At 41.4% G+C, this 16351-nt stretch overlaps 3 protein-coding genes and 1 long non-coding RNA gene across 10 annotated transcripts in view; 3 read left to right on the top strand and 1 right to left on the bottom strand.

Annotated features, from left to right (window-relative positions):
* The first annotated feature begins 20 nt into the window (after nucleotides 1-20).
* AK6 (adenylate kinase 6) lies at nucleotides 21-2437 on the top strand. Its single transcript, XM_054184573.1, has 5 exons — nucleotides 21-102; nucleotides 626-718; nucleotides 1046-1104; nucleotides 1191-1336; nucleotides 1484-2437. Exons 1-5 carry the CDS (start codon nucleotides 75-77, stop codon nucleotides 1671-1673), a joined length of 516 nt encoding a protein of 171 aa, XP_054040548.1. The 5' UTR covers nucleotides 21-74; the 3' UTR covers nucleotides 1674-2437.
* Nucleotides 2436-15564, top strand: CCDC125 (coiled-coil domain containing 125). Of its 2 annotated transcripts, none has more exons than XM_054184571.1 (12): nucleotides 2436-2569; nucleotides 2910-3268; nucleotides 4821-4879; nucleotides 6267-6353; nucleotides 7252-7329; nucleotides 8052-8137; nucleotides 10641-10723; nucleotides 11617-11732; nucleotides 12305-12412; nucleotides 13439-13610; nucleotides 14917-15050; nucleotides 15177-15564. In XM_054184571.1, the coding sequence occupies exons 2-12, from the start codon at nucleotides 2998-3000 to the stop codon at nucleotides 15420-15422; spliced, it is 1440 nt and encodes a 479-aa protein (XP_054040546.1). In that variant the 5' UTR covers nucleotides 2436-2569; nucleotides 2910-2997; the 3' UTR covers nucleotides 15423-15564. The 2 variants fall into 2 exon arrangements, with proteins under 2 accessions (XP_054040546.1, XP_054040547.1); XM_054184572.1 differs by lacking the exon at nucleotides 2436-2569 and adding an exon at nucleotides 2630-2716.
* LOC128902155 (uncharacterized) lies at nucleotides 12428-16337 on the bottom strand. Its single transcript, XR_008463657.1, has 3 exons — nucleotides 16225-16337; nucleotides 14902-15029; nucleotides 12428-13203 (listed from the first exon to the last, which is right to left on the bottom strand). It is a non-coding gene; the product is annotated as an uncharacterized LOC128902155 (long non-coding RNA).
* The window catches only part of ZFYVE16 (zinc finger FYVE-type containing 16), a 33238-nt gene continuing 32744 nt past the window's right edge, over nucleotides 15858-16351 (top strand). For 5 of the 6 annotated variants that reach the window (XM_054184562.1, XM_054184564.1, XM_054184563.1 and 2 more), the window contains exon 1: nucleotides 15858-16012. The gene's annotated coding sequence lies outside the window, so the exon portion shown is untranslated. Of the gene's footprint in view, nucleotides 16025-16351 lie in introns of all 6 variants that reach the window. The other variant, XM_054184560.1, reaches the window with a different exon arrangement.

Here is a 16351-nt window from a genome sequence, read left to right as displayed (position 1 = left end):
TCGGCGTGCGCCGTGCGTGGCGGAGGCCCCTGCGCACGTGTCTCCTAGGAGACCAGCGGCCGCCGCCGGGCAGCATGAGGCGGCCCAACCTTCTCCTCACCGGTGCGGGGCGGTGGGGACGGGCCCCGGGGTGTCTCGGGGGTCGAGGACGCCGGTGGTGCCCGGGTCGCTTGGCCCCGGCGGGGCTGGGAGCGGTGGGGGTGCGGGTGGGGCCCGAGCTGGGGCGGCGGAGGGAGACCCCAGCTCTCTTCACAGCCGGGGCGGAGGTTTGGGGTCGAGGTCCCCGCGCAGCCGGGGCCGGGCTGCTCTGCATGAAAACGTGGGGCTTCTCCATGTTAGGGCTTTTAAACGAAGCAGGTTTTACTTTTGCCTCGCCTCGGTTAGAATAACACTTCTACACAAAGTGAGGTTTTTTCGTAGGATGTTTTTTATAATCTCTAGGTGTTGCTCCTATTTGTTTTTTCTTGTCATGCACCTTTTTGCCCGTTTTTCTATGGAATTGCCAACGTGACTGACCAAAGTTTTCTTTTTGGTTCCATAGAAGGTTATTTGAAGAGGTCTTAGATGCTCTTCTCTAACATGCTTCTCTTACATGCCCTTCTATTATATGGTGTTTTCTCGTTAGGTACTCCGGGTGTTGGGAAAACCACGCTTGGAAAAGAACTTGCGTCAAGATCTGGGATGACCTATATTAATGTGGGTGACATGGCAAAAGAAGGTAGGCTGTATGAACGAAGCAGTCCATCAAAGTACTTTAGATATTTTTGCTTTGTGTAACAATGTGCTTCTAGCACGTGTGTTCTATATTAAATGAAAAAGCAATGGATTTGCTTTAACAGAAATATTTTTGAAGGCATGAATTAAAAAAGCATTTATGTAGCCATAGCATGCTTTGTAATAAGTAATAAATAACTTAGCCTTATATGGATTTGTAAACAAAGCCTTCCTTGCTGTGAACACTATCTCCTGAAGTAAATGTAACAATATAAATAATTCTAATAACCACTGTTATTTCATAAACTTCCACAAATTATTTTTGCTGCAGGTGAACTGTATGAAGGTTTTGATGAGGAATATGATTGTCCGATTTTGGATGAAGACAGGGTAAGTGCAACTTCAAAACCTATCATTTTTCTATCTTGACTTTCTGTAATTTCAGATAAACCTGTCTGTCTTTGTTTCCTTTGTAGGTAATTGATGAACTAGAAGATAAAATGAGTGAGGGTGGAGTGATTATTGATTATCACGGCTGTGACTTTTTCCCTGAACGGTGGTTTGATATAGTATTTGTACTTCGTACAGAAAATTCATTCCTGTATGACAGACTTGAAAGCAGGTATGTCAGTGGAGTAAATAAGGAGTGACATACTGTTGTGTGACTTCATTGGAGATTTTTCTAGGATATAAATTACTGATTCTTTATAGAACCCTCTATACTTCTCTGCATATTTGAGACTCTCCCGGTATTTCTCTCATTTTCTAGGGGCTACAAAGGGAAAAAGCTGCAAGACAACATTCAGTGTGAAATTTTTCAGACACTTTATGAGGAAGCTATGTCATCATATAGAGAGGAAATTGTACACCAATTACCCAGCAACACTCCAGAAGACCTAGAGAGAAATTTGGATCAGATTATGCAATGGATTGAGCAATGGATGAAGGACAACAATTGACATTTGCTGATAAAGTAACTCTGCTGGATCGCTTCCTGGGAGGGTTTAATAAATTACATTCATCATTTTTGTATGATAAACTAAAATCAATTTTACTGTAACATGGTATGGTCGGGGGAGTAGAAGGTGGTTCAGAATAGCCAGGTTGTAAGGCTTTGAAACAGCCCGTGGAGCACTATGGGAGAGGCACACAGGAGAGCTGACACAAGTGAAAATTCATCTGTGAATGAAAGGATGAAAATGACACGGTTGCCCTTAGTAGCAGGAACTGGGTTCCGTAACTGAGAATTTCTTGGAGCCTACAATTAAAACCAAACCTTCCCCCCTGCAAGAAAAGTGTGCAATCCTGGTAACTAGTGGCAGCTGAGGAGCTTTTGATTTCCAAAGGGCAAAATGGTGTCCTGAAAAGGAGTTTTGTCTGTTTCTGAATTTTTAGACTAAAACCTGCTATACTCCACTTTACTCTTGAATGTATGGAGGGTAATGTCGAGTGAGGGGCATGTGATGTAGTTTAAGGAGGGTGCTTTATTTTGGAGGGAAGAGAAGTGACGTGGTAAGAGAGATATTTTAAAACGATTATAAGAACTTTGGGAATTACTTGCGGTGTCAGGAAACATTAGCTGTGTCTGCACTGGTGTGGAATATTAAGCAATAAGGTTTTTTCCTCCTTTTTCTCTTAATAGTCTCCATCACACGTCCCAGTCATGGAAGATATTTAGGATTCTGTAGAAAGCGCTTGCTAATAAAGTTTTTATATACACGAATTTGAACAGTAAAACTCTTCATTTGCTTGAAAAATTTCTAGCCTCCCGTGGAGCTGTGGGATCGCGTTGCGGCTGCCGGCTGCTCCAGCCCGCCCCGGGGCGGGACCGGCAGCGCCGAAGCCGGGCGGGCAGGTGGGTCCGGGGGCTCCGGCGGCGGGGGGGGGGAGACCGGGAGGGGAGGGCAGGAGTGTGGGAATGTCGCGGGGGGGTCACCGAGGCGATTCCACCCGACCACCGCCGCTCCCCTTCCTTCCCCTGCAGATGCGTCCGCAGCCGGAGGTTTCACTTTAATGTGTTTTTGTTGTTTGGTTTTTTTTAAATATGTAACGCTTTAACGTTCTACCGTGCGGCGGGAGCGATGTTTTACAGCAGACCGAAGCCGTATTGGAAGCAGCTACGCACCATTAGCTTCAGATTTTTCATTTTTATGTTCTTTTGCTGCTTTAATTATGGAGTTTTTCTGTTTTTCTAGGTAAAATACTTGTTTCAAGGGAGGCACTGTTCACATTGCCAGTAAGTGAAGTGCTCTCAATAGGAAGAAAAAAAAAAAATAGGAGAAGATGGAGGAAGCAGAAGAGGATGACATGACGTGTGGAGACTTGGGAAACGGACTTGGGAGAAGACCTGGAGCTGTTTATCAAGGGGAAAATTTACAAAACTCCTATTCATTTAGATCTAGGAAGGGATCTGGAAAGGTGTGTAGTTCTCTCTTGTCAGCAAAAAGAGTGGAAGAAAGCGATGCCGCAGCTCTTCCTGGTTCAAAACGAAACAGTTTTTACGGTGGATCATCTAAAAAGCCTGTTACTGGTCCAACTCGACAGAATAGCTGCGGTAAGAGTAATTTGGAAGTTAATTATTCACTGTGAGAAAAATCTCGGCAAAACTGCCTCACAGTTCATCTGTTTCACGAGGTGTCAAGTTTAATTCAAACTGTTTGCCGAAAGGCTTTGAAATCTCTGCAGGATTCCATGAAATGCGTGTGCGTTGCAAACCTGCTGGGATCCAGCGCAGCCTTGGCAGGGTGGCTGGGCGACCTCTCCGTCTGCTGCTGGTGGCAAAAAAGGAGGCAGCCCTTTTGTGTATTCTGTTCCCAGATCTTCCTCCCAAAACAGTTAATGGCAGAATTCCTTTCCAGTGAATGAGGCTGTGGCCCTTCTTAGTGTAAAATGACCAGTTTTTAAATGTTTATTTTTACATTTGGAAGTGATATTTGGCGAAAAGCACCCTGTGGTGGGGGACAGCGTTGTTTTTCTCTAAATGCATATAATGACATTGAGTGGAATTGCTTTGATTCCTGATTTGTTTAAATGTGTCTTCCTAGAGATTGCGTCTAAAGCTAATAGCCAAGTATTCAAAATCCTGTTTGCTACTTAGTTGAAATTTGTGAATTTGCCTTACTTTTGAGGTTAAGAAGTTGTTTTTAGAACCTGCACATCTCTGTTTTCACGGTGTTGGCATTATTATTTTTTTTTGTGAGGACAACACTGCTGTAAATAACATCAAATGAAGGCTGTGCTGTTCATTACACTTCAGATGCTTTGCCTTACGTTTTTATCCATTTTAAGTACTTTGACTGAAATATTTCCATATAACTTGCTTATTTCTTTCCTTTAAAATGAGTCCCTACTATCCTCTCTGCACACTGCAGTAAGCTAAGCAATATAATTATTCTTTGCTGGTTTCAGCATCTTCAGTGAGAATTAATGAGAGCAGCATAATTCCTGCTGGTTTCACTGTCCTGCTGGTGTCTGTCTGATGAGAAAGGTCTAGGTCTTTCACACAGCAATGTCCGTGAAAGCATGAGTTAAGGTCCACGTGAACCTGACTCTGATTTAGGAGGAGGTGGCATCTTAACATATATCTGCAATGCTCCGTTTAAGAAAAACAGTACCAGTAGTAACTGCTTGTTTAGAAGAATACTGGATCTTGTGGGACACTCCCAACACTGCACTTGATCTTCATCTCTTGCAAATGGCCCCTACTTCTTAATAGTGCTAGCCACTGTTGTGTTTAGTTTGGTTGTTGAAAAGTTACAATCTGAAAAGAATCTAAAAAATTAAATTATTTTTTAATCAAGATGGCAATTTTATTGCTTTGGGCTTTTTTTAAAGAAAATTATAAAATAATTGTCCTTATTTTAGGTCTCTCTACAACTGTTCTTTTTTTTCCCCATTTTACTTCTTTAACTGTGAAACAATATGTTTGAGCTTAGTATTTATGTATTTCTTAAATCTGTGTATTAGCTCCAGAAGAAGAAAAAAAACCACAAAGATGAAAATTCACCTCCGCACATTACCTGTTTTCAGGGTAAAGCAAATTCTCATGTTTTCTTTCGTAAATATTTTACTATCTTATCTTTTACTATCTCCTATCAATCTGACAGAATCTAATACTGAAGTGTCCAATGAAGAACTAAAGGAACAACTTCGGGAAGCTCTAGAGGTTAGTCACTGTGCCAAGAGTGCAAGAGTGCTGCTCTTGAAATCTGCATTTCCTTTTCATGTAGAAAATTAAAGCACAGTGTTAGTTTAGCTGAAGACCTTGGTGTGTCCAGAACTTGGATGGATTCAGGGTCTTGAAATTAGAGTGCTAGTTGGAAGCCTCATAACATTTTATGCCAGGAAATCACAGTGTGAGATGCACTTTATACCCTGGATTTTATTTTTTTTGGGGGGGGGGGTTGGGAGGGAGTATTTTTAAAGATGTCAAGAATATTAAAAGGATTGTACTCCTTTTCTAGCAGGTTTTCTTTTTTTATTAAGCTTTGGGCCTGAAAATCTGCCCTGTAAACACAACAGTCTTTGGGTTTTCACTGTGGAAAGGTAGTTAACTCCTACATTTTAATTTTACTGTGTTGATATGTTGGCATCAACCCAGGCAGAAAGAGCAGGATGATCTCCGCTATGAAAGTACACACTTCATCTGCTCTGTGTTCTTTAACCTCAGGATAGCCCGTGGTAGATCATTTTCATGCTCTCTTAGCATGAAGAGCCTTCAGTGTGCAGGAAGTTAAAATGTCAAGAACCTTACTCATTTTCAATTGGACAAAACTGATAATTTGCCATTGCTCCCAGATACGTTTTCAGAATCAACTGCTGAAGTAATATAACTGGGAAGAACTATGAAAAAAGTTTTGTATGACCGCAAGTGAACAACTGAGTGACCCAGATAGGGGTTAAGGAAAGATAAGTATACAAGGCAGTAATTTTTCTTTTAACACTTGGAAATTGAAAAACTGCTTTGTTCATCATTCCCATGTTCTGGGAATGTTGCATGAAGACGTGATTGGCATGTACCTGGAGCAGGAATCTGTTTTGTTGTTGTTATTTTGTTCTGGGCAAGCAGTGGTTTTGATCTAACAGTCCTAACATGATATCTGCGCTATAGAGTATGGATATTTTGTACAAGATATTGTACATTATGTTAATGTAGCATTTATATTTTAGTGTATGTTTGTAATATTTACTGTATTTTGTATCTGTTGCATCTATTTGCCTGCATGTATATCTGCTATTCTGTTTTGCTTTATTATTTTAAAGCTCCAGACCCGTGTTGGTATATACAACAAGCAAGGAAGAACTACAGTATTTGGTGGCTTATTTTCCAAATACACTAAAAGAGAACAGAAAGAATAATAATTACGAGTATTCTTCTTTAAGGATTTTGTGCTAACATGCACGGTTAACATTTATTCATCGCAAGCAAGCTATTAGTCAGAGAAGAATCATATTTGTTTTTTGAAGAGGGCAAATTTACATTGCTGTTACAGCCGAGTTTTAACAGGATTACCTTGGCTTTTACTCAGTGTACCTATTTTATTTTGCTTCAGGAAGTTGAAATTTTGAAAGTTGAGCTTGAAGCATCACAAAGACAGCTTGAAGGAAAAGATGAAGCCCTAAGAATTCTGCAGAGCATGGTATGAGTTGTTCAGAAATAATTTCAGTACTTAGTGGTACAGGAAAGAAGAGAGAAGAAATATTTCTGCCACTCCTCATCAAAACCCCCAAACCTTAAGTTCTTCCCAGGGCTATAATTTAAACCTTGAGTCTGCAAGTGTCTACAGACTCAGCTTCTACGATTTACTACTTTTTCTGTGTGGAACTATTGCAGTTATTTAAGAAGACTTTACTGTTGTAGCAAATTCTCATAATTTTATCTTTGAGGATCCCTGAAGATTTAGCTATTTAACTTACAAAAATAAGGCTTTATTTCCAATCCTTCAAATTGCAGATTTTGCCAGTGCTTGAAATTCTGCTCCAAAGCATAGGTATTTTCTGTTGACTACTGTGTCTGTTGTCTTAGAGGACGTTATGCGTTAAATGTTACGTCAGTCTTTTGTTCAGTTTGCAATATTTTTTTTCATTATCGCAATGAATTGTGTTGAAATCAGTTTCTGGTTTTTAGCCTACTTGCATAACCCATTTATAGTTCTGCAGTTTATACCTTCAGACATTTTTAGTAAGTTATATCTGGATCAAACTATAAGTGTGTTGTAACTAATATTTTTTAAGAGCTGATTTTGTGTTCAAGCCCTAAAGAAGATGTCATCTCATTTTAAATGATGCTACGTTTTTCAGTAGAAAAGATTATGGGATTGGAACACAAGTTCCTTATGCAACATAGCTATTTAGCGACCTGAAATTAGATCTGCTGGGACTTACAACCAAGTTGCTGCTGTCTGTAATTCAGCACGCTCCTGCTTAACTAAGAATGTGAATTTCTCTTGATGTAAAACTGAAAATGTGGCTAAAGCTAAATCAAGTAAGCTTAATTACAGGATTTGACAGAGTTGTGATTTTTTTTTTTTTTTCCAGGCAGTCTTTAATAAAGCCACTAGTCATACAAAAGCAATGCTTCAAAAAACTGAGGAAGAAAAGAGAACTTTAGAAAAGGTAAGGGTGCATGTTTCCTTCACACCTGTGCAAAAACATACTAGATTAATAAGGGGTTATCAGACTGTTCCTGTTTTTTCAGTAGAAATCTGGCATTAGTTCCAGGGGTTTTTTTTAAGCGTTCATATTCCTTCTTACTAGAAAGGGAAAATGTTCATGTGTAACTCTTTTGGTCTCTATGTTTGCATGCTTTAGTGTGTACAAATAATACCTGACAGTTACTAGAGTTCTCTCTGTATTTTCAGTTGGTCTCTGTTGTGAGTTTCACAGTCATTCATAGTGGGTTGCCCTATTTCTTAGTTATTAAACTGTCACTTCCAACAAGTGTAAGAAATGGGTGCCCAATTTTCATAGGGAAGATGAGGGAGGAGGAGGAAGGTGGCATTGACCTACCTTGTTAAATTGAGTTTTATGCTTTGTCTCTCCTCCTATGTGACCTTTCCACAGGACAGTAAGAGGACAGGGAAATATGACAGTGGGCTTGCTTTTGTCATGAGTACTACCAGCATTAGGTCGTGCAGTGCAGTCTGGAATCCATAGATCAGTGATGCAGAAACTTTTTCGTGTCTGTACCAAATGTATTTTTAACAGTGCAACAGATTGTCATCATCGTTGGTCATCTAGATCTCTGCCAGCGCCAAAATTGGCACCAGCATTTCGTCTTCCTCCTTTCAGTGGGAGGCTTGTGATGAGCGGCTGCAAGTTTGTTTTTGTTTCCACAGGAAATTAATATTTTGCAATGGGAGATTGAATTTGATCAGGATAGATTTAAAAACATAGAAGACACATGGACAGAAAAGTATGACAGGTATTCGACTTACACTGTGTATCTTTGTGGGGTTTTTAATTGCATTCAGTGTTATATGCCATCTTTCCTGTGTTCCAAGTTTGCTTCATCAGGTTTTATGGAGTTTTTCTGTTTTCACAATTTCCTTCTGGAATTGTGAATATTTATTTAATTTTCTTGCTAGTCACATTTGTATTTTTCAATTAAAACTACTAAAATGATTTTGTCTCAATTCTTTAGTGTGTATATAGGCTAGTTTTGCTAGGCTGAGTCTTCATTTTCATCCCGTTACGCTATTATGTTAGGCAGCTGCAGCCAGACTGTCCTTACTTAATTTAACTGTAAATGGGGCATAGAAAATAATGGTATGTGCATGCATGTGGAAGTATCATTTGCTGGTTAATCATTGCTTTATTTTCTTGCATTGTAGGTATGAGCATACATACAGGTAAAATGGAATGTTTTTAAGAGAGGCTGATCAACTGGTTCTTTGTTTAAATAAGAGTTACTCTGGACGGAGAGCAGGTGTGGTTAGGCAAGCAGAAGATGCCAGAGGCACTAAACTAATAAGGCAATAACAGATGTTGAAAAATGTGACCAGCAGGCTCACTTACTCGAATGTAGAAATGGTATCTCTGAAGTCTCCCCATCAGTTACAATTATTTCAGCGAAGATTTTTATTTAAAATTTTCAAACTTAAAAAATAATGAAAAAGTTTTCAAACTATGAATTTGTAAGAAGATACTGTGTCTTGTTCACCTGTGTGTCGGGGCGGCTAACGGAAAAGTACAAGTATGCAAGAAACTCGAAGGCATGCCGACCTTGCAGATCTGAGACAAATAACTCTGAGGAGCCAGGGAACAACTGGCCTTGCAGGTCTGAGATAAATAACCTTGAAGAAGTAGGGAGTTAATCAACAAGTTATCACTGTAGCTTTTAGCACATTCCAAAACTGTAGCTTCTAGCATGTAGCGAAACCGCAAGTAGGAGGGATTATTGTAATGAAACATTTAGAGCTAAGCCAATTAGAAATGATAGAATTTGCGTAATTTATGTAACTGTTAAGTAGCTGTATAAAAAGCTTTCCGACGCGTCTAATAAACGGACATCTTGCTTGCATCAAGCAGTGTCCCGTCTCTCAATCGCGGCACCTGTGAACTTAGTTATACTTGTCAAGGGATACCTCTTGAAAAACTCTGGCTTTGGGGATGGGAAGTGTAGCCAGGTATTCTGGAGCAACAAAATTACTGTTAACTGTTGAAAGCTAAAGACATGGCTTCAGAAAACTGCAAGCCAGGAGCTCAGTCCACTTTGCATAAAGATTTTCTGATATCTGAGACGGCAGGATGAGAAGAATGTCTGTTTCCCATTGTTTATTCATGTTAAATAATTCAGGTTACCATTTAGTTTGAAGCAAAACCATGAATTTACAGTATGCTGCATTTACTGACAGCTGAAGAGATGCACCAAATATATTACATTGCTTTAACATTTAGGATGTTAGATTGCCACCTTTCTATTCAAGAAGGAAATTCTTAAGTACTTCAAGGAAAAATGCATTATAAAGGCATATTGTATGTTCTCAGGTTGCAACACTTGAAAGTACAGCTGTTCTTGAAAACAGTATTAAGACTACAGGAAGTTTACGTTCTAAAATTAATACCAGAGCTATGTTGTTGCATGTCCAATAACAATTATGTTCTTTCAAGGAAGTAAGATATTTCTAGCCAGTGTTCAGAGGTTTGTAATTACAAATTTCTTTGAGTTTCTAATGGTAATGTGCTACTTAAACTCAGCTCTTGTTAAACTCTGAAGTTGTTGGCACCTGCTACTTACACATGAATGTTTTTTTTTTTTTCTTTTAAATTTTATTTTTCTTAACATTCACTTGAACATACTTGGACGCATTTAAATGGGTGGGGTGAGGGTGCGGTCTCCTGAACAAGGCGAGCCTGTTTGGACAGGACATGCTCTCTGGGTTGCAGAGAAACCTCTCTATGAGCGCAGAGATTCTTGGTTTTGCTCTTGGTTTTGCTCGCTGCAGAGCCACCTGCAGCCTGGATAAGGAGGAGTGACTCCACAGAAGCCAAGCCTGGCATAGCCCCCTTCCTTCGCCTTGGTTCTGTGCCAGGCAGACCCAGCCTACGCACAGAACTTTCTTCAGAGGGTTTGGAGTAGCTTTAGGTTGCTTACTGGCCCCTGGCTAGGGGATTTGGATCTAACAGCATACTACGTATTATTGGTACAGATATTGTTATGGAAAAATTTTACAATATTTTCCACAAAAAAATTTAGAAGTGAGGAAACTGCTTATATAGTGCTGCATGGATAATACCTTGTCAAAATGAATACTCTTTTCAGTTTTGATTTTTCTCTTCAATCTTTTCACCAATCCTAACTTTAATTTGCAGAATTATTAGATACAGTGTTTTAACAGGCTAATATTTTTTTTTTCATTTGAGTGCCCATTTTAAAATACTTTTTTTTTTTAAAAGATAATACAGACTTTTTCTGACTTCTGCAGGATATATTGTGAAAATGCAGCTCTCAAGGAAGCACTGAAACTGAGAACAGAAGAAGTTAAAACTCTTACAGCTGAAAATTCAAGTAAGCCACCAGCAGCTATTCCTCTTCCCATACTGTTTCTCAGCAATAATTCAGGACTGAGCTATGAAGGAAGCTTTCTGTCAGGATAAGTCTCTTGTTAGTGGAAGCTGACATTAGTGGATATGCAGAAACCCTTTTTAAACAGAATTTTGTGTTTGTTTTTCTTGTCACATTGTCACTTGAACTGAAAAAAAAAAAACCTTAAATGATAGGAAAAGTCAGGTATGTCAAGCTTACAGCGTAGATCACGTGTGAAAGAAGTATACCTATCTTATCTCCCTGGCATGGTGACACCCTGGGCGAGGAGGGAAACAACCGGTCTGTGCTCCTGGTCCTGTCCTGGAAGGTGGCAACAGCAGCCAGGGCAGCCACCGAGCGCTCCTGCTACAATGACAATCTGCATCAGAGACGTTCATTTTTAACATGCACACTTAGAGATTCCCATAGCACAAACTTTGAGGTAATTCAGCGTGCTGGCTTTATAGTGGAGGTTTTCAAACCGCAGGTTGTGCAGGCGTCTGGCTGGGTCAGATGGCTCAAGCACCTTTCCCTTATTTTTGGCTTCCAAAAAGCTCTAAAATAGCTGACATACGTACATCATTATATTCTCAACGTTGTGCTATTCTAAAGGAGCAGCTGCCTCAGGTGTAAGTGTACAAAGAAATGAGCCCTCTAGTACTGAGGCAGAGCAACATACGAGATGGTGTCTCTGCAAGTGGGTCATTCCCTAGGAAAACACAGAGGGATCTGAGTTTCCTGATCTACGTAGTCCCAATACATTCCCAAACTGATGCTTATACTACTGAACTGTTTAATTTGGGCTTTTTTAAACCCAGAGATTAAGAAATCAGAGCAGCAGATTTTTTAGTAACTTTCCTTGTTTTATTTCATAGTCCTGAATCAGCAGTGCTTGGAATTTCTTGCCATGCTGGATGTGAAACAACAGAAGGTTGTTCAGGAAAACATGTCCCTGAATAAAAGTGACATTACAGATTTTACAGGTCTTGAAGTAAGTATGACTTCTGTGTTTTTCAAAATGGCTGGTTCAAAGATATGTTTATATGCAAAATATACAGATAAATTTTGCTTACTGATTATTTCACTGTTTCTTTGGATTTACTTTTAGATAATGACAATATTCCCCTGCATGCCTGTTAATCAGTTTTCTAATGTGTCATGCATTGTGATTCCTATATTGCAAAGAAAGGACAGAAGGAGCATCAGGCTATTTTTCCCCAGCCAGCATGCTTATTTTTTCTTCCTAATATCTTAGCTGTTAACTCCTATGCCTACTGCTTTACTTTGAGTGAAAAAAATAATTCTAATGAGGTCTGCAGGGAGTGGCACATACAGGCCAACAATTTTTGCCTTTATGTTATCTTGCAGAAAAATATGTTTCACGTGTGTGGTTGTGTGTCAAAAGAAATAGCGCTGAAATCTCTTGTAGCGTGCTTGCTTCCCCTCACCCTTACACTCCTTTTGTAGTTTCAAGATGGTTTTTTTACTAGTCATCCGGCATCTCTTGGATTGCGTTGTGTATGCAGATAGGTATTTAACTGGTGGTTTGTTTTTGATGTTAAGCTGGCGGTCCTTGGAGCCTGCACCTGCAATACTTCTGGGGGGCAGCCTTGTCCCTGTGCTAAAATGGCAGCTGTAACTCGAAAGCAACTTCTTCATCTCAAGCAAGAGGTAACTTACGCTGATCAGCTTAGACACGAACAAGCAGAGGGGCGCTTGTGCTCAGAACCAAATAAAACCACAAACACTCTACCGCAGCTGACGCAAACCAATGTATCTTAAAACAAGAAAGCTTCACAGACATAATGTAATATTTGTTTGTAAAGCTTTTAATGCCCTAACTTTTGCTGATAGAAAACTGACATTATGACATCAAATTAGATTTACTAGTTAAAAAAAAATTTCTTTCTCATTCTTTTTTCTTCCACACACATTTTCTTAATCTAAAAATATGTATACACTGTGTAAATGTATACGCAGTGTGAGTGCGGACTACCACTGGTGGGGGTGACTCCCCTTCCCCTTCCTTCTTGGCAGTGCGTTCCAACCGTCCCTTGCATTGACGCCGCCACTCACAAGCCCGCTCACCCAGCTAGGTCAGGAAGCTCATCTTGCGGGAAACTCTGTACTTACACGTAAATCAATAACGTGATTTTCAAGCTCTTAAGGTTTTTCATTTAGTGAAATTCTATTGGTTTAGATAGAAGATTTTTTTCTTCTAATTTATATTTAACTCTGCGAACGTGGTTGCTGTCCTTGTGGTCCCACAGCAGAAGTCCCAGGTGACTTGCTGGTTTTGAAAATAAGTACCGTCATGTCCCTTTTGTACCAAACTTCTTATCCCTGACATAGATACCCTTCTTTTGCTCCTTTTGCTGGTGGTCCAACTGGCAGGGGACATTAATGCCCTCCTCAAGCTCTTCTGCATGTGCAGAGACCAATGGGCACTGCTGGCAGCTTGTCTGTGTAGATGGGTGGTGGTGTGTGCATGCGGAGAATAACGGGGTAAAGAATCAATACACATTTCAAATGCACTTCATGTGGCAAGAAAGCACTTGGTTTCTACTACTTTGATTATATTTATTTAAAAGCTGTCTGTGGTAATGGCTTCAGTCTGTCTCTTAATATATATTTTAAATCTGCTATTGCTTCCAAACGGCTTAATATACTTTACCTTTTCTCTGAATTAAAAACCAGGTTGAAAATCTGAAGAAGAGTAAAGATGAAGCTTATGTAATGGCAGATGCCTTCAGGATTGCATTTGAGCAGCAGCTAATGCAGAGGAAAGACCAAGCCCTGAGGCTTGCAGAAGTGATAAAGATTAAGAAGGAAACTAAATTTATAAACTGGAGACGTCTGAAAGACGATGGTAACTGGACATGCTTTGTATCTAATGGCTGAATAGAAAAGAAGTTAGCTGACAAGCGGCAGAGGCAGACCTTACTGTATTAAATGTATGGTTGTGGTTTAATTGCTAATGGAGGCTTCTGAAGAGTGAAAAAAGAGAAAGACCAAGTTATGTCAAAACTGTAAATACGTTAAATAGTGCGTCATGTAGTTGAAGAATTTCTACTGGAAGTTTTGCATATGTACGGTAGGGTGTCTATGTATACGTAGAATACATAAGTACTGCTGTAGGATGTTGGAGCTACCAGTCTAGGCTTTTGATGTGGCCCTTTTTTATTACACAATCATATACTGTATTATCTGAGTAAAAAACATGCTCAAATAAATAGGCTGTTATCCAGGATGACAATAACATTCTGGATATTAAAGTTGCTCCTTATGAAAACAGCACAGAAAAGCTACCATCTGGCAAGTTTAGCCTGGCCATTTTAGATGCTGTCAGCAATTTAATGTGATGGGTTTCTTTCAAGTGATCTCTACATAAGAGGTAGGGAAGGAAGAGAAGTGCAAAAAATACCTACTGAGTTTTCACTGGAATACTAATTAGAATACCTTTTTTTTATTATGTATGTGCATGTATATCAGTATTTATTACTCTGCTTATACTTCACATGGTCATCTGTGAATTACAAGGCACTCTAAGAAGAGGAAAAATTCTTATTCTTTTCTTCTTTAAGGAAAAGGATACGGAGAAGTATTTTAAGTGCTTATGTCATGGTCAAAGCCATAGCAGAATTTAGGAATGGCACTTCAAGGTACATTTGTGCTAGCCATTGATTTGGAGGTGCCAGGCTTAGAAGCTTTGGTGGGTCTTCTAGATTCCTTGAGCAGCCTTGGGATGCAATACTAAAACAGCATACATCCTGAGTATCCATATCCCCTATACCGATGTCATTGTTTCCCTAGCTCCCAGTAATGTCTGTTAATCTTTTTAGAAATCTTGGAAACTTTTCAACAGCTTTTGTCAAAAACCCTTTTTTTTTAGGCTACCTACTGTTTAAAAAACAAATTACCACAAATTACTGTTTAACTAGAGCATTGATGTATATTTTTTTTGTGGAGTGAAAAGAATTTTATTCTCAGTTTGCTCATCTATACAATGAAAGGGCTGTTTAGCGTTCAAGTAATGCTAAGGGTGAAGAAGCTGTAGCTTGCATTGCTCTTTCAGAGGAGATCGTTCAGAATTCAGTTTTACGCATTCCCCTTTTACCCCAAAGCAGATTTTCTCTTCCTAAGTTCCACAGTCCTCATACTTTTGTTTTCCGTAGGACGTGTCAAGTTACGAGGGAACCAGAACAGTCTGGGACAAAAACTGTCCATCCTGCTCTCATCAGATGGGGACTGCAGGAAAGTCGAAGAGCTGGACAATCCTCATGAAATCCTGAAGATGTTAATAGATTTGGTTAGTATTTTGTTCAGCTGTTCATCGTGAGTCCTTAGGGGAGCAAATCTGTCAATTCACATAGCCTGCCTTGTTCTTTAGCTTATAAGCTTGTTTTTTGTCTTTCTCTTTTCAATAAACACCCAGGTAAATGACAAAGAGGAGGCTCTGGCTCATCAAAGGAAGGTTAGTTACATGCTCGCTCGCGCAATGGAGATGAAAGAGGGTGTTTTGGAGCAGGATAAAGGAAATTGCATGCCAGGGGGTCATCATCACGAAGCCCCAGCATCATCGGGCCCCCTACACGCCTGCTGCCAGGAGCTCCCTCCTCAAAACGGTGTTTCTTCAGTTCCCGGTGCAAAAACATACGAAAATCCGGTAAAAATGCTTTGAAAATCACACTCCTGGCCGTCTGGGATGACGCACCGTGGAGAGAATGATCCCCGGGGAGAATCGGAGGAAACGGTCGTGATCTCTGTATAGCCACCCGCTGCAATAAACGCACTTTTGAACAGAGAAATGCCTGAAAATGTCCTGTGATTACATCACTGGGGGCCAAACGCGGACAATGCACGATTCTGCAGTAGTGCCCTAACTATTGCTTTGGCAGAACAGCCCGATTTAATTAATTTAGCGGTAATTTCCAAGCAGGGTGAGGTCGCTCTCCGTCGCCTCAACCCTCGCCTTCCCTGACTGCCTATGACGTGGTGTCGAGCGTGACGGGGTGAGAATTACGTCACGGCGGGGGGTGACGTCCAGAGGAAGGGCGGGGGCGCGGGGCGGGGGCGCGGGGCGGGGAGCGGGCGGGGGCGCGCATGCGCTCAGCGGCCTCCGCGCGCGCAAACAAGGGGCGCTGTCGCCGCCGCCGTTCCGAGGCCGCTGGCGGGGGAGGGGCCGCCTCTAAGCTGAAGGGCCGGCGGCGTCCCCTGCGTCCCCCCCTCGCCCGGCGGCCGGGGAGGGCAGCCTTGCCCCGCTGCCTGGGGGTGAGGATGCGGGTACGGGGGCGGGAGGGCCGGGGCGCCGGGCGAGGCGCGGTGGGGAGACGCGCGGCCTGGACGGCCGGCAGCTGTGGCCTGCTGGGCAGGGGGGGACCGGGAGTGCCGGCAGAGCGGGGACCGCCGCTTCCCGGGGCAGGAGCCGCTGCGGGCCCGGGGGGCGCGGCACGGATCGTGTTTCTGCGGGGGTTCTGACCTACCCGTCCGGCGCCCGGCGGTCCCCTGGCCGCGGTCGGCGCGGCGGTGTGGGTGCTGACCGCCTTCGTCTTCTCTGGTCCGGCACCCCTGCGTATCGCGACTGAGGAAGGTGTCCTGAGCGGGCGTTGA

This window comes from Rissa tridactyla, chromosome Z (assembly GCF_028500815.1).
Source record: "Rissa tridactyla isolate bRisTri1 chromosome Z, bRisTri1.patW.cur.20221130, whole genome shotgun sequence".
NCBI lineage: Eukaryota > Metazoa > Chordata > Aves > Charadriiformes > Laridae > Rissa > Rissa tridactyla.
Note: the sequence above shows the minus strand (reverse complement) of the source record. Positions and strands in the feature narration are given on the sequence as shown.